At 39.7% G+C, this 25,332-nt stretch overlaps 1 protein-coding gene across 10 annotated transcripts in view; it reads left to right on the top strand.

Annotated features, from left to right (window-relative positions):
- Positions 1-611: 611 nt before the first annotated feature.
- PCDH7 (protocadherin 7) overlaps positions 612-25,332 on the top strand; it is a 470,358-nt gene continuing 445,637 nt past the window's right edge. For 9 of the 10 annotated variants that reach the window (XM_019628662.1, XM_019628663.1, XM_019628664.1 and 6 more), the window contains exon 1: positions 612-4,908. In XM_019628662.1, coding sequence (XP_019484207.1) covers positions 1,729-4,908 — 3,180 coding nt within the window. In that variant the 5' untranslated portion in view covers positions 612-1,728. Of the gene's footprint in view, positions 4,909-11,078; positions 12,385-25,332 lie in introns of those variants that run through there. The other variant, XM_019628670.1, reaches the window with a different exon arrangement.

The raw sequence follows: 25,332 nt of genomic DNA on the forward strand, positions 1-25,332 counted from the left end.
CTCCCAGCAGCAACCACCACTTTGGGCAAACTTGTGGGTTTCCGGCTTGCGGCTAGTGAGCGGGAGCTTCCCACTTGCCATTCAGTGTCTTTGAGCTGTGGCAGGCCGAGGGGCGGCGGGAGCGCCCGCACCAGACTCTACAGACGCCAAAGGGGACGAGACAACTGCGGAATTCACCCGCCGTGCCAGGGCACTTCCGAGGCAACAACCGACTGGCACTTTTTACACCCTTGGCAAACTGTTTTTTTTTTTCTTCTTCTTTTTTTTTTTTTAAGCTACTTGGCAGCTGTCTCTGACTCCACCTCCCCCCCTTTCCTCCCTCCCCAATGCCTTTGGCTTTTCTTCGGAAATCCGGACAGAATTGGGCATCTTTGTTAATTGCCGGTGGGGGAGCCCAGCCCGGGGCTTTCGCCCAGCCAACGTCGCCTGCGCACAGAACCTGGTTTGCTCACCTCTGAACTGCAAAGGGATCAAGTTCAGCTGGAGTTGTTGGCATCGGGACTGGGAGCAAGGAGAGGGAGCGTGCAGGAGAGAGAGTGGGAGAAGGGGAAAGGGGAAAGGAGAGGAGGGAGGAAAGAGGAGGAGGGAGGCGGAGGAGGAGGAGAGGGAGGGAGGGGGAGGGATCGGAGAGAGCGGGAGGAGAGAGAGAGAGAGAGAGGCTGCAATCTCCTCCCTGAATCGCGCACAGCGCTGCAGATCCCAGTGCTCCGACATGCGGGCCGAATGCAGGTGAGGAAAGGCACGGACTCTGCGGCTGCGAACCCAAACTTGGGCACCGCGCGGTGCGCACGGCTTAGCCTTCGCCCCCGCTGGCGAACTGCTGCTGCGGTTTCAGTCGGCGGCTTCGTGACTAATGACCTTGCGCAGAGTTGTTAAGAAAAAAGAGAAAAGCGAGCTTTCGGGAGTGAGAAGGGACTGACTCTCTCTCTGGGCGTCTCTGAAGATGGCTAGGGCTGCTCTTCCTCGCGAGGGGGGAATCCGGACGCGGACTGCTCTGTAACGCGAGCGGTCTCCGCTGCATGGTGCCCGAAGCGACCTGACCGGGATTTTTCGTTCTCGATCCGTGGATTGGCTCCCCCGCTGCCTGAGCGGAGTCAGAGTTGAGACTGGCTTGTTGCTGACCCCAGCGCCTCGTGTAGGAAGCGACTCACGTTTGCCTGGGCGGCCGGAGCAGAAGACGCTGGGGCTGGAGTGAGGGGCTGAAACGCGAATTGGACTCAACTCCAGTAGCAGCAGCAAAGACGAGCAGGGTTGGCAGGCGGGGGGAGGCTGCAGGCTCGCTCCCCGCCGCTTTCCCGGCTCCACCGCCCTCCTACCAGAGCGGTACCGGCCCCTTCCAACAGAGCCGGGACGGAAGCCCGGGATCCTCCGCCCGCTGAGGGGATGACTCCGGGGGGGCGCCGAGCCAGCGGCGCGCAGTGTCCCGTGAACTGTGAGTACTGCGACTGAACGGCGGCCGAGGAGCGGGCGATAGCACCCATTGCATGAATTATGAAACAATAACTTTCGGAAGAAGCAGGAGGAAAAAAAAAAAAAGAAGGACCTAACGCTGGTTCCCCCTCGCCGACTCTGCACGCCGCTCTCGCCCCCTCCCTCCGCTTCCTCTCGCTTCTTCCTTCCTTTCCCGGAGAGGGGAGAGGGCTCGGAGGGCGGGCGGCCGGCCCCGGAGGAGGGGGGCGCGGAGGGGGCTGTGATTAGAAGGAGCAGTAGCAGCAGCAGCAGGAGAAGATGCTGAGGATGCGGACCGCGGGATGGGCGCGCGGCTGGTGCCTGGGCTGCTGTCTCCTCTTGCCACTTTCGCTCAGCCTGGCGGCCGCCAAGCAACTCCTCCGATACCGACTGGCGGAGGAGGGCCCGGCAGACGTCCGCATCGGCAACGTCGCCTCGGACCTGGGCATCGTGACCGGCTCGGGTGAGGTGACTTTCAGCCTGGAGTCAGGCTCGGAGTACCTGAAGATCGACAACCTCACGGGAGAGCTGAGCACGAGCGAGCGGCGCATCGACCGCGAGAAGCTGCCCCAGTGTCAGATGATCTTCGACGAAAACGAGTGCTTCCTGGACTTCGAGGTGTCGGTGATCGGGCCCTCGCAAAGCTGGGTGGACCTGTTCGAGGGTCGGGTCATCGTGCTGGACATCAACGATAACACGCCCACCTTCCCGTCGCCCGTGCTCACCCTCACGGTGGAGGAAAACCGGCCAGTGGGCACTCTCTACCTGCTGCCCACCGCCACGGACCGTGACTTCGGCCGCAACGGCATCGAGCGCTACGAGCTGCTCCAGGAGCCCGGGGGTGGCGGCGGCGGCGGCGGCGGCGAGGGCCGGCGCGCCGGGCCTGCAGACAGCGCCCCCTACCCCGGGGGCGGCGGGAACGGCGCGAGCGGCGGCGGCCCAGGCGGCTCCAAGCGGCGGCCGGACGCGCCAGAGGGCGGCGGCGGGGCCAACCCCGCCGGCCGCAGCAGCGTGTTCGAACTGCAGGTGGCCGACACCCCGGATGGCGAGAAGCAGCCGCAGCTGATCGTGAAGGGGGCGCTGGACCGCGAGCAGCGCGACTCCTACGAGCTTACCCTGCGAGTGCGAGACGGTGGCGACCCGCCTCGCTCCTCTCAGGCCATCCTGAGGGTGCTCATCACCGACGTGAACGACAACAGCCCCCGCTTCGAGAAGAGCGTGTACGAGGCTGACCTGGCGGAGAACAGCGCCCCGGGGACCCCCATTCTGCAGCTGCGTGCCGCCGACCTGGACGTGGGGGTCAACGGGCAGATCGAGTACGTGTTCGGGGCGGCCACCGAGTCTGTGCGGCGGCTGCTGCGCCTCGACGAGACGTCCGGCTGGCTCAGCGTCCTGCACCGGATAGACCGCGAGGAGGTGAACCAGCTGCGCTTCACCGTCATGGCCCGCGACCGGGGGCAGCCCCCCAAGACCGACAAGGCCACCGTGGTCCTCAATATCAAGGATGAGAACGACAACGTGCCGTCCATTGAAATCCGCAAGATCGGGCGTATCCCACTCAAGGATGGGGTGGCCAACGTGGCCGAGGACGTTCTGGTCGACACCCCCATCGCCCTGGTGCAGGTGTCCGACCGGGACCAAGGCGAGAACGGGGTGGTCACCTGCACCGTGGTGGGAGACGTGCCCTTCCAGCTCAAGCCGGCCAGCGACACCGAGGGCGACCAGAACAAGAAAAAGTATTTCCTGCACACGTCGGCCCCTTTGGACTATGAGACCACCCGGGAGTTTAACGTGGTCATAGTAGCGGTGGATTCAGGCAGCCCCAGCCTCTCCAGCAACAACTCCCTGATTGTCAAGGTGGGAGATACCAACGACAACCCGCCCGTCTTCGGACAGTCGGTGGTGGAGGTTTACTTTCCTGAGAACAACATCCCTGGCGAGAGGGTGGCCACAGTGCTGGCGACAGACGCTGACAGCGGGAAAAACGCTGAGATCGCTTACTCGCTGGACTCCTCTGTGATGGGGATTTTTGCCATCGATCCGGATTCTGGGGACATTCTCGTCAATACGGTGCTGGACCGCGAGCAGACTGACAGGTATGAGTTTAAAGTTAATGCCAAAGACAAAGGCATCCCGGTGCTGCAGGGCAGCACCACGGTGATTGTTCAGGTGGCTGACAGGAATGACAATGACCCTAAGTTTATGCAGGACGTCTTTACCTTTTATGTGAAAGAAAACTTGCAGCCCAACAGCCCCGTGGGGATGGTCACTGTGATGGATGCTGACAAGGGGCGCAATGCGGAGATGAGCCTGTACATAGAGGAGAACAGTAACATTTTCTCCATTGAAAATGACACGGGGACCATTTACTCCACAACGTCTTTTGACCGGGAACATCAGACCACATATACGTTCAGAGTCAAGGCTGTAGACGGAGGAGACCCTCCCAGATCTGCCACAGCCACAGTCTCTCTCTTTGTTATGGATGAAAATGACAATGCTCCCACAATTACCCTTCCCAGGAACATTTCCTACACTTTACTGCCACCTTCAAGTAATGTCAGGACAGTTGTAGCTACAGTGTTGGCAACAGACAGTGATGATGGCATCAATGCAGACCTTAACTACAGCATTGTGGGAGGGAATCCCTTCAAGCTATTTGAGATTGATTCCACCAGTGGTGTGGTTTCCTTAGTGGGAAAACTCACCCAAAAGCATTATGGCTTGCACAGGTTGGTGGTGCAAGTGAATGACAGTGGGCAGCCTTCCCAGTCCACCACGACTCTAGTGCATGTGTTTGTCAATGAAAGTGTTTCGAATGCAACTGTGATTGACTCCCAGATAGCCAGAAGTTTGCACACCCCACTCACCCAGGATATAGCTGGTGACCCAAGCTACGAAATTAGCAAACAGAGACTCAGCATTGTCATTGGGGTGGTTGCTGGAATTATGACAGTGATTCTAATCATCTTAATTGTAGTGATGGCAAGGTACTGCCGGTCCAAAAATAAAAATGGCTATGAAGCTGGCAAAAAAGATCATGAAGACTTTTTTACACCCCAACAGCATGACAAATCTAAAAAGCCGAAAAAGGACAAGAAAAACAAAAAATCGAAGCAGCCCCTCTACAGCAGCATTGTCACTGTAGAAGCTTCTAAACCAAATGGACAGCGGTATGATAGTGTCAATGAAAAGCTGTCAGACAGCCCCAGCATGGGCCGCTACCGATCTGTTAACGGTGGGCCTGGCAGTCCTGACCTGGCCAGGCATTACAAATCTAGTTCCCCGTTGCCTACTGTCCAGCTTCACCCCCAGTCTCCAACTGCAGGAAAAAAACACCAGGCAGTACAAGATCTACCACCAGCCAACACATTTGTGGGAGCAGGAGACAACATTTCAATTGGATCTGATCACTGCTCTGAATACAGCTGTCAAACCAATAACAAGTACAGCAAACAGGTAAGATGCATCCCAACATATTTAAATATCCCAGAGAGGGCTAATAACTTGGAGAGAGAGCATGCTCTGCAAAGTTCTGTCTTCTCTTATTTAAAGCTGTGATTTAAAAGTTTAAGAGCAGGATTTTAAGGTTAATTCATGTATCATTAATTTGGTAGAGGTCATCTATGCAAGGTGACCACTGTATTTTGCAAGTCAGGCCAACGTTTACTAAGCTACTAAAGAAAATATTCAAAGTAGACAGTGTTTTATACCTCTTTGTACTTGACAGCCCCAGTTCATCCTACATTTCCTGTTTCCAAAATAAATATGTATAGATTGTTTGGATGGTGAGCTTTAACCTGAAATTATTTTATTTTATGGCTTCTAAGTGGATAATTGCATCCAGAGAGCAAATTTCTAAAGTTACTACTGACGTCTATGCAACTTGAACACTATAAAAGTTTTAGCTGTGTTACACATTATGCAGGATTTTACAGATAAATTGATGCTGACTCATGCAAATGTTGTACCAAGTCTGAGGTACTGAAATACTGACTACATTGACAAAATTGCTGGTTTAAAAATGTTTAATGACATGCAAATATCATGCAAAATCACATTTTTAGTATTTTGGTATCTGTAACAATTCAACTTCTATGAGGTTATAGAGTCATCATTGGCATTCTTCATGTTTGGTGTTAAAAGTTTATAAGCAAAAATACATGTATGAACCACTTATTTAAGCCAATTAACACATATATTCATGTTCATTGCACTGTGCAAGAATATTTTGGTATGCAATGTAATATATGAGACTGTAAAAGTTATATAAAATATTTAGCACAGTTATTTTTCAGTGAAATGTGAAAACAGTTATAAAAAGTATATATTGAGATACTTCAGAAAATAGAAATCTTATTTTTAAGAATTGTGCTTTTGTGATAGATGTAATACTTATAAAGTTTACTTTTTACACCCACCAAATTTTAACACACAGCAACTAAAATCTTTTGGAAACTGCTGTGTCTTAATGATTTAGCAACTCCGCTAATAACTCTGCTAATAAATCACTTGTTTCTTAACTCCAGAACTCATCTCAAGAAACACATTTATAACTGTCAGATAATATCGAATCATAGTGTTTCTATTAAGTATGCTTTGCATGTGGAAAGTGTGATCAGAGAAGAATTGAGGCAAAGAAAAAAGTTATTATATAGCCTCATTAAAAATGTTATTGATGGGCATGTTAAAGATATTACAAAAAAAGAGATATTCCTTATTGCTTTCACAATTTAAAAAATTAGTTTCCTAAAGAAATTTTTTCTATATGTAATACTTCAGCTATTTGGATAAGGAGAAACTGTTAATATGTTTTTATATCCAATAATCAAAGCAATCCAAGAAAACACAGGTTTTGCACTATATCGCATTAAATCACTTTTAAAAATATGTCTTTTGATGCACGTGAGCCTGAGTTATTTATTTCTTTTAAACTGAAATTTGACAAGTGGGAAGTTTATATAACTTTCCTCATCCCTTTACCAGGAGTTAGGAGCTGATTTTGTTTTGTTCTGGGTGGCTTTATCAGTTTTGTAAACAAGGACAATTCCAGTTAAAATAATAGCACTTTTGTAAGATTACTTATAGAACCCATAAATAAATTGAGATCTGTAGAAATTTCCCCAGAAAATGGTAATTTGTAGTGCAAAAGCCTGTGAGGAGATCTCACTGCAGAATATTTACTTCTCAGCTGTCATCCTAATAGAACTTTTCTTCTTGGGGCTGAATGCCATTTGCATTCTAAATTGTGTAACCTTAAACTTCTGAGTGGACGTATCAGTGGCAGATTTATAGATTAGTTTATGTAACTACCTCATATGTTCTGTGCTGTCGCTTAAGCTTTGTTTGGCTCATCAAATAGGGTTAGCTCTATATTGTTGAATATTTCAAACAGTCAATATCAAGACTGTGGTGGCATCCTGTTTAAAAGGCAAAGTGATATGCTTATAAATAAACTAATGTATGGTGTTAGATGAGCAAAGAAGTCCACATGCCGGACGAAGCCATTGGAGTAAATCATGCAGTTTGCCAAAAGTGACTTTGGAAAATTTGTATGTTGTTAGGTATTCAACAGATGTATAAAGTTTTAACCACAATAAATAGCAGACCTAAAATGAAATAAAGGCGAATGGAATACATTCCCCTTAATGTAATTAGTAATAGTAATTGATACGCTGCATCTCAATATTGCTGTCAGGGGACAAGGGATCTGTTTACAAAGTTACATTCTGTGTAGTCATCTGACATTGTAAATAGGATCTTTTTTTGTTCTGATTTTTGTTTGTACCATAAGTAGATGATTTTCTATTTTTACTTGAAAAATGTATTATCTTTAGTTTTTTATATACTGCCAGCATTTTCTTTGAGTACATGTGATGTAAAATAAAATGGAAAAAAAAATGAATACAGGATTTTCTTATAATTTCCCCTCTTTGATACTGAATTTAGCTAAGGAAAATCTTGAGGGTTGCCATCTTTTAATTCCTTATGGTAGAGGTCAGTTAAAAATCTGAGATTTCATCTGACATAAAGCCTTTATTTTATTTATAATTTTCCTGAATTGCCTTATCATAGTTCTTTACTTGTGATGTAATGCAAGTGATGTCTGTTACAGTGTTCAAAATTAGACATTTTGAAGTGTTGCTCCTAAGTCCTCTTAATAGTTCATTATAATAAGTTTAAATGGCTTTTGTATAAATGAAAGTTTGTAAATAATGTCCTCCTCACACACACACACACACACATTTTGGTTTGTTTTCACAGCTCCAGAGCTATTCAAATATAGCTTCTATAGTTACTAGTGGGCAGAAGCTAGATGTGTGTTGCAGAGTTGCAGGAATTATTTCTAAAATTCACACATTCGGAAAACTGATCATGTAGCCCAGGTTTTCGTAGTGTAGACCTTTGCAGTTGAAGCCATTGGTTTCAAGTAAATAATGTGTGGAGTTGAGCAAAACATGGATCATTGACAGCATTACTGAGACTAAGTGTCCATCTTTTCATTTCATTCTTCCTTTGCTCCGTAAACCTGGTCTTGGTGATTATTCAAGTTTTGTGACCTAGAAGTACAACTGTGTTTTTAATTTGTAAAATAAAGGCAAAAAAATTCTACTTTTTTACTTATTTTTAAATCTCCAGTGCTTTACTGTGTTCAGTAATATTTTCAATTTTCTTAAAAAAATTAACATAATTCCAAAATATTAGTAGACAATATACAAGTGTAATTACCACTTTGCTTATTATGCTCAAGTCCTTTGAGCTTATCCTGGATATGCTGTTATTTAGATAATGCACTGGCAAGTAAAAATTGTATTGTATTTAGTAAATGGAAAGTAAGGTACTTTATTTTTGACAAGAGTATAAAGGATACAACTTGAATAAACATTAATTTAAAAATCCATTTGTAGCTGATCCTGAAATATTCGCGAAATATTCATATTAACTCCAGTGACAGTTTTCCTTGCGTAAGGAACTGCAGAATGTAGTCTGAATAATGGTCTCTTTAATTGATCAATTGTGCTCACTATTCATTGTATATGTACTTCGTAAAATATATGGCACATTTCTTTTTAATTACTTCAATTTTGGAAGCAAATGGATGATGTGACTTGCCATCATCTATTAGAGTTCTGAGCACTGAGAAAACTAAATATCAATTTGTGTATGTATATTACACTATATATATATTATAGTGGAAATTCATCTGTGAAGTGATGCCAACCGCAGCTTCCAGTTTTAATTCTGTAGCATAATTTGTACAATTTGGTTCTCCAGTCTATAACCAAAGATGCTTTCAAGAGCCACACTGAACCTGCATATGGTGGAATTTCTGATACCTTCGGCTTAATGTTATAGACAAGAGGCTAGTAACTGAAGAAAGTTGGGAGGTATCTACTAAGGCAATATGACCTGGATCTCTGGATGAAATAAGGAAAGGGTAATTCACTGATTCCATCGTCCAGGAATATGCAAATTTTTATGGAAGTCCAGATATGACAGTTTGAACCTTGTTGTAAGTCAGTTAATGACTTAGACGTAAGACCTCAAAGTCAATTTAAAGATTTTAAGCAGATCATGCAGCTGGATAAATATAGCCAAATCATTCTTTCTTGTTATCTTTCTGTCTTTGAGTAATTATATATTTCAAAAGTATGCACATGGTATATAGATGGAAACGTCTCTCTCTCCCTTTCTCCCCCCCTTCTCGCTCTCTCACTCTCTCTCTCTCCACTCCCCTTCCACACACACAAACACATAGAAATGTATTCCTATGAATGAACTATGGTGCTATTAGACTTTTATTTCACTGTGGTATTCATACACTGGTTTGTAAAAAATATTTGAAGTTTAAACACATACAAGATCAAAATAAAATGTATCACAATTAACTGCTTAATGTCTGTATCTAAAGTCACTAGAGTCATCACATTTTAGAATTAAAAAATGTCAACCAAACCAGTCTCCTCGTTTTATAGAAGAGAAGAGTGAGGCCTGGTATGAAAAAGTAATTTGATTGAGATCACAAGATTATCGGGGATATAATGTGGACTACAGTCCAAGTTATGGAATGGAGAGACTAACGTTCTTTTTTATTATCATAGTAACTGTAGGAAAAAATACATTGAATTTCTATAACTTTCTCTACATATATTTCAATAGTGACAGAAATCTGTTGAGGTTTACTTATGTATGTATAACTATAGATTTGGCTACGTAGAGTGACATTTTTACAATAGAATATAATCCTGCACTAGGCTCTAGTTTTTCTCTGTTAAATTATCAGGCAAATTGTAATTCAAATTTTATAGACTTTTAAAAGAAATTAATATTTATTTCACCCTTATATAAGATAGCAATTGATGACATACATTAAAGTAGCTTAACATGGATTAGAACATATATTCAACAAGTTAATTGACAGAATTTTTCATTGTAGCCGAATAGTGGCAATAGATGTAAGTACCTATCTAGCATTTAGTATATCCTCAATAAAAGCATATTTTCCATGGACGTGAATAAAATCTTTCTATACATTATATATGAAACTTTCTATGCAGTCTCATCAGGATAGCCTTTGACCCTTTCCATCAACACTGATGTTTCCCTTTGACTGCTATGCTCCTTTGCATTTTTCCAATGCTTCACATGCCCCTTACCTTAGTAGCATCCAGAACACACAGTCATGAGCTATTTTTTCCTCTACATTTATTTTCTAGCAAATTTCTAGAGGAGTATGACATTTCGTGATTTTTTAAATTGGATTGCTTCCTTGATAGGCAATTAACAAATCTAGTGTTTTAGATTATAAATGTATTTATGTATTAAGATATAAATGATTAAATTTATAAATTTCAAAATGAAATCTGAATTATTTTTAAAATTAAATATAATGTGACAAAACCATTGCTTTGCCATTGCCACCAATGTTATTAGACATTTTCGCATCATTTTTTTTTCCTGCCTGGGAAAGAGTGGTGGTAGAGGTTTGTAGGAAATTTAGCATGATACTTGCTTAGAGCTTTATGCTTAAGCTGTGTGTAACCAATTTCTAGACTGTAGCAAGGCTCCCCATCCATTCATTTACTATGACTGTATAGAAATAGTAAGATCTGTTTATATATATATATATATATTTTTTTTTTTGAGTCAGCTTTGCTTTTCTTTCTTATTTATTTTAAAAGCCCTTAGAATCTTTTCTAAAGCAGGAACTCTGTTTCATAACATTACACAGTGCTTTATTTAGCATTAGTGTTGTGGGAGAAATCACATTCCAAGAAGAATTGAGCTGAAACCACTAAAACTAATCTTAATTATCACTTCTGGTGGATTAATGTTTTAAAGGCAGAATAAAGCTTTATTTTCAGGAATTTAGTGATGTTTGTATTGAACGCCACGGCTGTGTACAAACAACAACAAAAAACTGTTAAAAAGCTTGCAAGTAGGATTCGTCTGACAAGTTAACTTTTTCCCCCTGCGCATATTTATTATTTCTAAATGCATAATTTGCAAATAAACATTCTCTGCTTGAAAACATCTACCACAGTATTCCGATTGGGCATAAGACACTGGGGAACATGTCTTCATTTTTTTTTTTTTACCTGCATAAATCTTTATTTTCCTTCTTTCAGATGCGTCTACATCCATACATTACTGTGTTTGGCTGAATTCCACTCTAATATGATGCTCCATTATGCACCATACTCTGATGACCTTGCGACTCCGAAACCTGCTGGAGCCTGACCTTGGCCGTGGGGTATCAGCCAATCACTGCTTGTTCCACTTGTTGTGCATTGGATTTTCAAGTTTTTTTGGGTTTTTTTTTTTTGGACCCCGTCATTTAAAGAAAAATAGTGTTAAAATAAATAAACCTAGAAGAAACAGTATTAATAAATAAATGTGCTATTAATGGATGTCTCAGTCGCCAGGAATACCATTCTCAAAGAAGTAGTTAGCAGAACTTAATTGTGAAGTCTTTTATAAAATCCAAAAGCATATTTCAACAATAATTGTAAGACGCTGGCTTTGTGTGAACCAAGGAAAATTCAGTCTATTAAGTCTCTGTCTATAATACATTAAATACCGACTTTCAATAAAATATTAAATTGATCAATATTTTTAAAGTGGCATGTAATCACAGCCTTTTCCAGGCCAGTGAGATAGTTACCGTAAAGGAGAGTGTGTCTTGCTCATTCTGTGTGTGCATTTCTATGTCCCACTGTGTGTGTTTGTGTTTGCCTCCACACATATGTGTATACAAGGACTTCGACAAATATTTATAAAAAATACTGGCTGTAAAACAAATTTGAAAGATTAATTTTGTATTTAGCACAGATACAGCCAATGGATTGCTTTTTCCTTAATTTTGAAATACTGACAGAAGTACCTATAGAATTTTCAAGGTTTCCGTTTGCTTGTTTGTTTTTTCTTAAATTCTTTGAGAAAATTTGGAACCTTTTAGTTAGCTCTTCTGAAGTCACTGTGCTCACATTCAGAAGGCAGATGTGGCTTCTTGTTTTCATGGACCACATTTATCTGAAGGCTATTCTATTTGATGTCAGATAACATAAATTCAAGCAGCTTCTGAGATTTCAGCATGTTACATTACACATTGTGGAGTGAGCAAGTGGCTGAATTTTAGTTGTATACATGATTTTCTAGGCAAGTCAGGGAATCCCCTGCTTGGTCCCTCTATGTTTGTACATTTATGCCTGTATTTGTTATGTTGTGTATGTTCATGTGCCTAACAAGACCTGTTCAACATGTAAAATTTGACAATTTTATAATACATTTACCACATCATCTGCCCTGTTGAAGTTTTCCCCAAGTTTTGAAATGCTGACCAAGAACGCCATATTCTTGAGATTTTTTTTGTGAATTATTGTTATTATAAATGTCCTTTAGGCAAACTAAATAAACATTGGAACAATATTAAAGTGTGGACTGATAGGAAATTCATTCTAGCCCATGTAAATCTCTAATGTATATGTTTCAGGCTTTTTATTCTATTAGCTATTTATTTAATTTTGCAAAAAGGAAAACTTCAGAAATATCATTGAGACTATAGTGAAATTCCTGACTAAAATCTAATTACCCTCAACCTCTCATTTTATTTTGAACACAAGGACCAGTGTAAGAAACTGGTGAAAAGAACTCCTACCACTTTCTTCTTCTTAGAAATGTCATGTTTCCACATCCTAAGTAGTCAACTTCCTTAGATGTACTTTAACTGTGAATCCTGTTACAAATCGGATCAATTCAAAAACAAATTATAAACAAAATGTCCAGAATTTGGGGATAGCCTGATGTGCAGCCACGTAGAGGAGGTATTTATGAACACTTTCACAAAGAACATTCTAAGGTAACATTTTGAAAACTCGAGTTGCAACTCACTATAGGGGCGTGAGTCAGTTTGTGAGTTCCTACTACAGTTAGAATGACATGAAATAAAGCAGAAAAATTGTGAGTACGTGAGAGTAAACATTACCTTGTGCCATCTGTGTTTCAGTTGTGTTTGTGTGCATGTGTGTTCCTTGTTCTTGCTTGCTATGTTTTTAAAAAAAGGTTTTATTGTGAAAGCAGTTGAAAGGGAACCACCACTCTAGATTGTTTGGGGTGGGAAACAGTGGCTATCTACTGTTATGATTAGAAAAACATAATAAATCAAAACAAAAAAATTTCTAACATCCCCAAGGATTTTAGTCTACTGCTAAGCTGAATCAGAATGGTCAACAGCAAACTATTACAGCAGCATTTATTAACAGCAAAAAGCTTTTGAGAAGTCTCTTTTTTTTCTGTCCTCTGCTTTTTTTTTTTTTTTAAATCTTTGAACATGTTCTCATTGGTTCTTATCGCTCCACAGATTCCCCTCTACCCCACCCCCTGCTCCCAACTGTTGTCATTCACCTCAAATCTCTTGACCAGCCTCCTTTGTGAATACTGGAATTTACCATTTGGGGAGGTGCCTGTGGTCAGATGAAGACAGACTCAGAACAAACCACCCATTCCTCTACATATTTTAGCATTTTGACATTTTATTTTAAACAAGACAATGATTCATTCTCCATTACAAAATCTAAAGAGGAATATGAGAATGCTACAGACTGGTTTAGATAAAATTATTTCTTTCAACACATCTAATATCCTCACTGGTACTGGGCATGCAAAGAGTACTAAGATAGAGTCTTTGTCCTCATGGGATTAACATAGTACAAAGAAGATTATAGAGCAGAAAAATGATAGATTATATTTGCATCACACTTCTTAAATTTCAAAGCGTGGAGTGTATTGTGTGTTTGCTGATTAGCTCTTCAGAGTAATCTGGGAGAAAAAGCACCATTATTTCTGAGGCGAGGAGACTGAAGTAATGGACAGCTTTTTCACGACTCTGATAGAGCTTGCTTAAGAACTTTGTAAAGTCTATGAAGAAATATCCCATTGGAATTCAAGAGTACTGAAAGCATTTGGAGGAAACTGTGAAATTTGTGCTTTCGGTTACAGTATATTTTCAGACTTATCTGGGTAAAATCCTTCCTAAAAGGATTACTTAGAAGAGGCCTGATTTTCCCAATACTTGCCAGTCATAAACTGCACTTGATACTACCAAAAAAAGTGCTGCGGGTATAAGATTTAATTAATTAACCTGATTTATAAACAACAATCTCATATGTAATTAAAAAAAATACCCCCAAGAATTAGGCCACTCACTTTAACTGTAACTTTATTTTTGAGGCTATCTCTAGAAAAAGGACCAAAGTCCTTAGGAAGTCATTCCACACTTTGAACTGTGTCTCTGGGAATAATCTTCTATCTCTAACTTTGCAAAACCCTTTTCTTTGATGTGTGTGATTGTTTTTAGCTACTCATTTTATAGAGAATGAATTGATTTGCTCTATCTGTAATATGCACAGCAAGGCTTTGAGATGTAATTAAAATGACGAGAACAAAGCCCTTGCCTTGATAGATAGGACAGCGCAAAAATAATACACATAACTTAAGGGTATGTAAAACCTAGAGGGACTGCCCCCACCACACTCACAAGTGTGTGTTGTCCATCATGGTATTCCCAGGGCCCACTAGAGTTCTCAGCACACAGGAGATAGTCATAAATGTTTGTTGAGCAAATGAACAGAGGGCCTTGGCTTTGGTGCCAGGTAGCCTGAAGATCCATCCACATTGGATCACTGGACTGTGGTTGACCACTTTTACATCAGGCTCAGGGAACACACTAACTGTTATTTTCTTTCCCCGCTGGGTGGATGTCTTTGTGATAAAAGGCTACCTGCTGTGTTGGCTAGAGTCCCTGCCTTCTCTGCAGGGTGTGTGACTCCTTTCAGTAGCAAAAGAGCAATTCTCTGATTTCCCCTCTTTTTGTCTCCTTAGTGATGTTGTAGACACCATACCCTTAAAAAAAGATAAAACTAAACTACAGCAAATATTTAAGGCAGGTAAGGGAGGCACTGGCCGCACAGTAGACTTCTGATACATTTTGAGGGAGTAAAAAGAAAAAGCATGCGAGCATTTGGGTTTTCAGTATGTTTCTGGAGATCCTTACCTGTGGAAAACATAGATATGTACATGTATGCCCGAGCACATTCATGAGTCTCTATCTGTCAATTTCTATACTCCTGCAGATGTTCTTCATTCACTGTGCCAACCCATGCTCTCTGATAAAGGATAAGGTTCCACTTTCATTCTGACTGCCCATATGAGCAGCCATTTTTAAAAGTGAAAGCCTGGTGCATCTGTAATGAGAAACGGGTACTTGGTTTACTAAGGATAGAGGTCTACAAGAGGGAATATGCCCTCATGTGGGAATGATGGCCACAGGTGAAGGAGTTGCTGAGCAATGCCTTACAACTCACAAGCACTCCTCAGTAGCCTGAGATTCTAAGAAGCACCTCTTTTAAATTGCAAATAATCTCTGAAAGAGTTCTCTTCTGTCTGGTACACCTAGGTGCCAACGGTTTTAAGCAGATGACTAGGTCAACATCTCACAAAGATCAATAGTTCTTAAGGAATGGCGATTTTGACTAGGGCCTTGAGGAAGGATATGTGAAGCCTTCAGTAGTTTAGAAGACCGAGGACTCTGTTAAGGCACCAAGTGACAGGAAGGTGGGGTGAGATTATATCAGAAAACGGTATTCAGGCCCAGGCCCCGGTGACCGTAAGGATGCCACTAAATGTCATAGCTTACTATGATTGCAAGATTGGTGTCAAAAAGTAGTAAAGGCCCATGTCCTTCCATTACAGCCCAGTGTTATGTGTTGGTTTGGTGTTTAGTTTCAGTTTAGAAGACCAGGTCCAACTGCTCTGGTTCCCTTCATTTTCTACCCCCTGCACTTTGGGAGAAAGAAAGAAAAAAAGAAACAAAGAAGGAAAAAAAAAAAAAACCACAACCACAGCATGGCAATACATTCACCTTCTCCTTACTACTGTTGCTTGACGACTGTCATCAAAATAGTTGCCACAGCGTTGTCATGTAGCTGTTTCTCATCCTAACTTAATTCTCAAAAATTGAGTTCTAGGAGACCTGTAAGACAGCCCAGAAACCTGGAGTTTTAACACTCCCCCCTTTTCCATTCTCAATGCAGAGGGCAGGTGACGCTACAAAAATTCTAGGTGTAGCGCTTCTGAAATTCTAACTTCTGCTTACTGGTTCACTCCTCAAAGGCCACTGGCACAATAGAAAACTGACGATGGATTTGCCACTGACTGGCCAGTGTGACCTTGTGTAAGTCCCTTCAAGTTCTGAAGTGTTTGGAAGTCATCTTCTGTCATTTTACATATTAATCTCTGCTCTGATTACATGACAGGGCTTATGGGGGTAGCATAAAACAGTCGGGACTTTGCAAAGCACACTGCATCTTAAGGTGCTTCTAGTCATCCATGACTTTCTTTAAACCCTTCTTAAGATGCATTTATGCTTTGGGGGTATTTTCACTGTTTATTCTGTTTAAAAATTTTTGTTGTGTTTTCTTAATTTGTCCTAATCACTTGTTTGAAGCCGGTTATATTCTCTTATCCTGATTGATTTCTTCAAAGTTATGCTGATCCCTGATCAAGATCAAGGTGCAACAGAAGTGTGCTCCTCTGTGTGTGCTGATAGGCGCTGGACATTGTCAAGGAATTTCAGGGCCTGTTCACATCTCCGTTGCAGAGAAAGAGAAGTAGTGCACTGCTGTAAAGCAAGTAGTTTAGGAAAGGCTCACAATTGTTTGATACTATCCATTTTGACACTTTAAAAAAAAAAGTCACATCACCTTTTAGCAGTCTTTTTTTTTTTTTTTCTTCCATGCAACTTTTCCTGGGAGTTTTTCCTTCATTCCTCATGCCCAGCTTCTAACATTAACAGCTACCACTTACTGAGTCTTTATTCTGTGCCAATCATTCTGCCAAGGGGTTCAGTCCATTATATCACTTACTCCTAACACCTCCAGGAGGCAGGCACCATTAGTATCTGTATGTGACAAATGTAACTGGGGAAAATCAAAGCAGAACCTCTCCCAGAACCCACTGGGCCTTCTACATACAGGGGCCTGAAGCTACTACTTGCAGTCCACTCCCCTCCAACAGGTTTCTTTCTCCAAGTCTGAGAAGTACTGTTAGCGTAGTAGTCCTGACCAATTTTAATTTACATATTTAGGCTCTTGTATGCATTTTATTCTAGTCCACAATACCTTCTGCGTATTCTCTGAAGGCTTAGAAGAGAGACAGTCTCTATCAGTCTGCTGTGACAGCTGTAACAAAACACTATAGGCTGAGTGGCTTAAACAACTGAAATTTCTTGTTTCATGTTTGAGGAGGCTAGAAGTACCAAGTTAAGGTGCCAGCAATTTGGCAGTGAGAAAACTCTGGTGTCCCTTCCTCTTCTTCTAGGACATCAGTTCCATCAGATTAGGGCCCTACCCTTATGATATTATATAACCATAATTACCCCAACAAAGGTCCTAACTCCAAGTATAGTTACATTGGAGGTTAGAGCTTCAGTATATGAATTTGACGGGACACAATTCAGTCTTCAACAGAGTCCATTCTTGGTCCAAACAACGCATTGGACCCGACCATCATTTCTTCATTAGTTTGGCATTTATCACATGCAGTCTATACATTTGTTAGTAGGTCGGTAGATAGGTAGGTAGCTAGGTAGGTACCTTTTCATTTTCAGATCAGCCTCAAAAGACAACCTTATAAGATATTGTTGGAACTGATGAAAAAATCGGTACGATTGCTATAGCTTTTGTGAAAAAATATGAATCTGTAATTTGCATGCATGTGCATAAAATTTGGACTTCATTTTTTAGCTTATTATATCTAACTTTATGCACATCATTGAATGCTTTCTGCAATATTCAGCCTTCACCGGGATTTGTGATATTAAATAACATCTTAGTTATTTTAATTTTGCCAACTGATAAGTGCATGTACGAGTATATTAATTAATGCAAAATCAATATTTATATAAAACAGTCAAAAATTGTTCCATGAATGTAACAAAGCTCTTTTTAAATGATGATATTAATAGTCTTAAATTCCTAGTAAATTTTCAGCATTAAAATCCAAATGAAAAGAAGTAAGGAGTTAAGTGGTGAGGGAGTCAGTTGAAACAGTGTAATGTAGGCCTAATAATCTCTCTTTTCAAGGGACAGTCCCAGTGGATTATCACACACAGTGGCGTAATTAGCCTGACAAAGATCCAGTGGGCCGGGTTTCTCATGGCATAGGAAACTGCCAGGCATGTAAAGGAGGTTGGTACCACACTCGGTGTGACTTCACCAATTATGATGTGCGCACGCAATACACTTGGTGTTGTGACACAAATCCGTGGACACATCGAGGAGTTTTTTTTTCCCATTGTGCTGCTCTTTACTTAAAATTAAACATCCATGTGGTAAAATACATAATGAGTAGCCTGGGACCTGTATATGTGTCCAGTGGGCTGTATCAGGTGATACTTTTGTTGGGGTAAAACAGGATCATCTCATCAATGTCAGGAAGAGGGATTTCTTCCTTTCTGTCCTTTGGCCATAATTTCTGGGCAATAGAGAAGCATAACAGATGAATAAACTTTTCCTAAGAAGTACCTTTCTAAGCTTCCTGAGCTGATTTTATGTTTGATCCTTTGTATTACTAATGACGAGTTAATCAGTTATTTTGTTCAGTGAAATGTTAATAATTATAATATAAATTTAGTTTTTTTAATTGTACCTAAATCTGTTTTTCAGTGTATTTAACTGTTGAATACAAAGATAAGTTTTATACAGTAGAGAAATGCCTACACATACATACACATGTAAATTAGAAATGTACTATATACAGATTATTTTTTACAAGCCACGTCGCTTCTTCCTTCACAAGGTGCATATGCTACCTTCTTAACTGTAATGTGACATGGTGGGACCCGGACACTTTGAGTCCCTCAAGAATCACATCATTTGATGATTAGCAAGCAATTATACAGATAATGCTAGAAAGCACAAACATACAGTAAAACTAAATTGCACATTAAACTATTTCTCCTAGAAGCTAAACAGAGCAGAGACATGATTATCAATGTTTCTTTGCTATTAGGCTTGTAAAAAATCTGTATATAGTACATTTCTAAGCTAAATGTGTATGTATGTGCATGCATTTCTCTGTTGTATATCAGAAACGCTCAGTTCTACACACTTCAGGCTACAGAGATGCCATGCAAAGAAAATCAGTGATTTGTGTGACGTCTAAACAAAGGAAACCCAGCAACATTGCTAGTTCTTAATTACTATGTCATGCATACGTGTGCAACTCACCTTGCGCTCAGTGTTGACCCTTATGATGCTGTTTTGATCTCAGGTATTGGTGAGGACTAAAAAAGTGCTGCTGGTTGAGCTGTGAGTTTTGTTTTGATTTTGTTTAGTATCAGAAAGAAAGAAATTATTCATCACATTCTCCTTCCTATAAAAAGACACTAAAATGCAGAAAGATCCTCACATCTAAAAGCGTGACTTACCATATAATATGCTTCTGCATTAGTAGATACAGTCCTGGCTCAGAGGAGGATGCAGACTTTACAAGATTTATTTTGGTCTTGATCCCTGATGTTGAGCAGATTACTCAATTTTTCTTTATCTCACTTTTCTAACGTATTTAAAACTCCATGGGAAATGCAATAAACTAAAAACCAAACAGTGAATCATTAGATATTGATGGATGCAATATCTATTATATATTATACTAAACAAAATATCTTGGGGGAGGATGGAAGGAGAGTAGGCAAAAATGAAGTAATGATGCCAATGCTGAAGCTAAGTATTTTCCTTGAAGAAGTAGTTTTTGTTTTGTTTTCCCTTTTTAAAAAAGAATATCTTGTTACCAAAAATAGCAGTCTTATGTTGTCACTTTATTCCTAGTACTCATTTGTGGAGGAGAATTAAAGATATTTTATCACTCTGGGTAAAAGCAGAAATATCCTATTGAAGATAGGAGAAAAACTACGCTTCAGAACTAGAGAGGAAAGCCTCAATTTACAAAAGGAGAAAAATGAAGGATTTTGCTCAGGGGTCCAAAAGATGTTTGACTTATTTATTTTTTATCATTTAAGGTGCTTTCTTGCTGGGCCTTTTTATTGAATAATTGAAAAAAATGGGTGGAGGAGGGACTTTTTCATCAAAGACAAAAGATAGGGAAAAAAAAATAAAAGTACTAAGGGAATATAGATAGGAAGTTGTATCTCTTTGTACTTTCATGATTGCCTACATTTCCACCTAAACTTAGAGTTGAAATGTTCTGAAAAAAATATCAAGCCCTGAGGAAAGTGCTAGAGAATAAAACATAGCATTGTGTGTTTCTTCTCCCCTCTTTCACTTTCTTTCTCATGCAGGCACATACCCCCACAAGCTCAAACTACATTAAATTTTAAAACAGTTATAACTACAAAAATAAATCACTTAAGTGAGAATTGAAATTTTGGGGGTGTATCGGCAGTTTTGAAAGCTGCTGCCAGAAAGATTATCATAATAGTCCCCTCTTATCCTGGGGAAAATATGATCCAAGACCCCCCCAGTGAATGCCAGAAACCATGGATAATACCAAACACTAGATATACTATATTTTTCCTATACATACATGTCCGTAATAAAGGCAAAGTTATAAATTAGGCATAGTAAGAAATTAACAACAACAACTAATAAATAGAACGATTACAACAATAAACTGTAACAAAAGTTATTTAAATGTGGTCTCTCTCTGATAACCGATCTGTTAACCTAGATGACTACTGTGTGACTAACTGATGGGTAGCTCGTCACAGCTTGCAATAGCTGGACAAAGGGATAACTCACTTCCTGGGCGGGACTGAGCGGAATGGTGCGAGATTTCATCACAATACTCAGAACAGTTAAAAATGTAAAACTAATGAATTGTTTATTTCTGGGATTTTTTTTATTTCGTATTTTCACACCACAGTTGCCCATGGGTAACTGAGATCATAGAAAGAAAACAAAAGTGGATAAAGGGGGACTACTATATTAATCATCTCCCTAGATTTCAATTTGCGGAGGGAGAGTGCTAGAATGATGACTTAAACAAGGTGAGCATGCTGCACTTAGCAATTTCCTGAAAGACATCAAGTTGTAGGCAATGTGTGTCTTGATCCTTTAGCATCATTTGCAGAGGAGTCAGTTTATGATAGTCCGAGGTGTTGCTCTTCTCTTTCCCTAGTGGCATCTTGGATACTTCAATGCTTGTCCTGTCTTCACTTTTTCCCCACCACGCAAACCGAATTGTCTCCCTGTCTCAGTGGAAGTCAGATGTCCATGAGTACCCAGCAGCCAAGTGATAAGAATATTTTAAACATTGAATGTTTTTGAAGTTTTCCATATCCCAGCTGCATTGAGAAAGCTATCAAGGACTAAAAAATTTGGAATGTTCTCATTTATCAGAAACTTTCCAGTATTCCTTGACCATATAACTAAACATCAATAAAAGTGACAGTAGAACTCAAAGTTTGCCTAAGATGTATCTTCACCAACCTGTATGATTCAATATATGGAGAGGCTTTCAATTAGACTACTGGGTGTTACATGTCCAAATGAGTGTTGTTCAGTCATTTATTTAACCCCCAATTAGTAACGTACCATTGTACTAGGAATATAAAACAAGAGCTCAGTCTTGTGGCAAAGACAGGCTTGTAAAGAAATAATTATAATGTGGTATGATAAGGGTTATAATAGGTACCCTGTGAAGGACTTACTGACTCCTAGGATTCAACTGACAATTGACAGTTACTTCACAAGGAGGTTATGATATGTCTTGAATTTTTTTCTCCTACAGGAATCTTGCATTTAACCTTGCAACCTTGACCTTAAGGCATTCACTATTCTCAGTGGAGCTGAGTTGGAATGTATTTTCTTCACATTCCATCCTTCTTTACATTTCAACAGGCTTTGCTTTTTATGCATTACTAATGGATATTTTTCTTCGATTGTTAAAAGTAGAACCATTTAATGAGCAATTCAGTTAGCCTCACTGCTTTTTTGTCATTCTGTGATTTTGACCAAAAACTGAACTTAGCATAGCTGTTCACTCTAAATTCTTCACACTTGGCTCTGAATTACTTTTAGTAATTTTCTGATGCCAAACCACCTTCAAATGGGAACTATTACTGTTATTGAAGAGATTGAAAGAAAAGAGACACTTGCTGCAAAGTGATTTCCAAAAGAGGAGTTATATAGATGCTTTGAATCATAGCAACATTACTGCAATGTTTACACCCTCTCAAGGCAACAACTTCTTTGAAAAATACAACAATTCATCTGAGTCAAAAGTTGTATTTTCCTAAAAATAATCATGAAATGTTGTATTTTTACACCTTGTATTTATTTTATGCACTGATTATCAAAAAACAGCCCTGGGATATCCCAGAAAAAATCATAATGATTTTTTTACAATATCTAATTATTTTTAGATTCTTTCCATTTCTTTTGGTGCTCTCCTTTTCGCCTGAGCATCTATCATATGTTCTATTAGCACTGGTATTTTTTATCAACTGGCTTTCAGATAACTCTATTTAAGTGACTGGTTGATGACAGCTTTTATGATATTACCTCTCCAATTTCTATTTCTATTTATGGAGGATTCTGGAAGAACAAAAAGCCCTGATGTGAGGCTTTATAATGAAGGGATTCATATTCATATGAGACATTATTCTGAATACAGAGGAAACATTTGGAGACAAAACAATCCTGGTTGACTTTTAGCATTGTTGCTCCCTTTATCTTCTAAAGGTGTCTCTTCACAATGGTATTCCTTGTTTAGTGCTGATGGCAGCCATTCAGGGTCAAATTACTCAGTTCATTTTATAGACATATGTGTACATATATACAATTTATATTATATATATATAATATATTTTCTCATATATATATTTAATCTTAGGGTAAATTTTGATTTGTAAGCCCTTCACCTCCAGGAGATATCAGAGGCTGATAACGCTAACCTAGATGATAAAAAAATTAATTCAAAATTATATTTCTATATTTCTATCATTTCTGAAAAGTATTAAAAAGAAGCTGCAGGCAGAAGGGTCACATTTTTTAAAATGTCCTTGTCCAGCCTCAAGGTGAAAAACCTTAAAAGGAGGTTACTTATTGGAAGAACAACCAAATTGATTTTCTGGGAATTAGCTTCAGTTTTGAGGTCTGTAACCTGCAGGGAGAGCAGAGGGCTAGATATTGTGGATGGGCGTCACAGTGCAGCTATCCTTGGTTGCAAGTTTTCCCTTAATATTTTGGCATCTCTGTTTCCCAGTATTTTATTGCTGCCAAACTTTTAGTCACTTGAGGCCTTATTTTGCATAACTATCCCTTGAAATATACCCCATTCACTTTCTACAAAACCTTGCAGAATCTATGTAATTCTCTCAGGTCAGTGATTTGAGCTAATACATCAGTTGGGACATTATATTGAGAGCATATTTAAACTGCTGAATATTAGTGGTTTAATATGTTAATGTTACTAGCAATTATTTGTAGGAATTGGAAATTAACTTGACGCAAAAACATTCCAGCTAACAAGGGTTATTTCAACTCTAAGTCTGGGTAATGGAAGAGAAGAATTATTTTTTTTCTCTCCCTCCCTCCCTATCCTTTTCTTTCTTTTTAAAAGTTTTTAATTGAGTTTAATAAACCATAAATAGATGTTTGGTGAGTGGGCTTTTGAAGATTTAGTAATCCAGGTCAGTTTTACCATTGGTATGGTGAATCTTTTCATGCATCAGAATAGAGCAGTATAATTAATCATTTGAACAAGATATATGATGTGTCTTAATACTTTTAAGTATTTCAATGCATTTTTGAGTTATTCTCCATCATGGTAATTTATATTATGGTTTTTAAAAATGTATTGGCTTAAACCATCAGTATAATGATAAAATGTTTTAATATGCTTTATATAGTTAACATTGAACTGCATTTAAGAAAATGGAGACATTGTGGCACTATACAAGCAGGAGACTTTAATTTATGTCTTATGGGACGTTGGCTAACACATCTAACCATAATTTTCAGGTGTCTTCCAGGCCTGATTTCAGTCTTATATTAGTTTCCTATCACCCTTGTAACAAATTATCATGAACATAGTGGCTTAAACAACAAACATTTATTTCTTATAGCTCTGACAGTCAGAAGTCTGAAATGGGCCTCATTAGGTTATAATCAGTGTGTTGACAGGCCTGTGTTTCTTTTTGGAGGGTCAAGGGAAGACTCTGTTTTCTTGTCTCTTCCAGTTTCCAGCGGCCGCCTGCATTCCTTGGCTCTTGACCATCTTCCATCTTCAAAGCCAGCAATGGCTGATAGAGTCTTTTTTCGTATCGTATCATTCTGACTCTCTCTTCTGCTACTCTTTTACATATTTAAGGACACTGTGATAACATTGGGCCCACTTGGATATATAATCCAGGAAATTCTCCTTATTTTAAGGTCAGTTGATTAGAAACTTGAATTCCAAATGCAATTTTAATTCTCTTTTGCCATGTAAGGTAACAATAATTTACTCATTCCTGGGAGTAGGATGTGGACATCTTTCGGGGACCGCTATTATGCTCACTGTAGGTCTGATAGGAAAACATTCCAAAAATTTGATACTGGGTGGTGAACATACAATGCAATATATAAATGATGTATTATAGAAATGTATACTTGAAACCTATATAATTTCACTAACCAATGTCACCCCAATAAATAAATTTGATAACCACATTTTATAAACCACAAGATATTATTTGGACTGTTTCCAGTTTTTTTATTTTATCGTGTGCAATCTTAACATTTTATTTTATCACCAAATAGATATCATATTATTACCTCTACTATTTCTTACTTTTTTCCTCAAAATATTGAAAAAAAAATTAGGATAGAGGAAGTGACATGATCAGTTGTTTTTCCGTAAGATGAAAGGTTTACTTATGTTTATATAACGCCATCACTAATATGCCCAGTAATATGATTGCCAATTTAGTGATTGCAGTCATAACTTTAATAGGAGCATAAGACTGGAGGAACTTTTACAAACTGTTTATTTAATAAACTTATTAAGTGCTCATTGTGTACAAAGACTACGTTGTTTTTAGATAGGTTCTGACCGACTTGTTCAACCAAAGGCAGTGACATACAGGAACTCCACAAAAGATCGTGTCCTTATTCCCTAGGACTTGACCTGACAGTGATGCGACTAGAGGAGCAGCATGAAGGCAGGGCTCCTTTGAGGGAAGTTAAATGTAATTTATACCTGGCACTAGTTATAATTCCTCTTTCTGTAACTGCTGTGGTTTATGATTTGTTTGATGGCAGGAGCCCGTACTAACCATGATTGGACAAATCCTTATCAACAGAGTGAAGAATATGTTTTGAT

This window comes from Hipposideros armiger, unplaced genomic scaffold (genome assembly GCF_001890085.2).
Source record: "Hipposideros armiger isolate ML-2016 unplaced genomic scaffold, ASM189008v1 scaffold_802, whole genome shotgun sequence".
In the NCBI taxonomy this organism is placed as follows: Eukaryota; Metazoa; Chordata; class Mammalia; order Chiroptera; family Hipposideridae; genus Hipposideros; species Hipposideros armiger.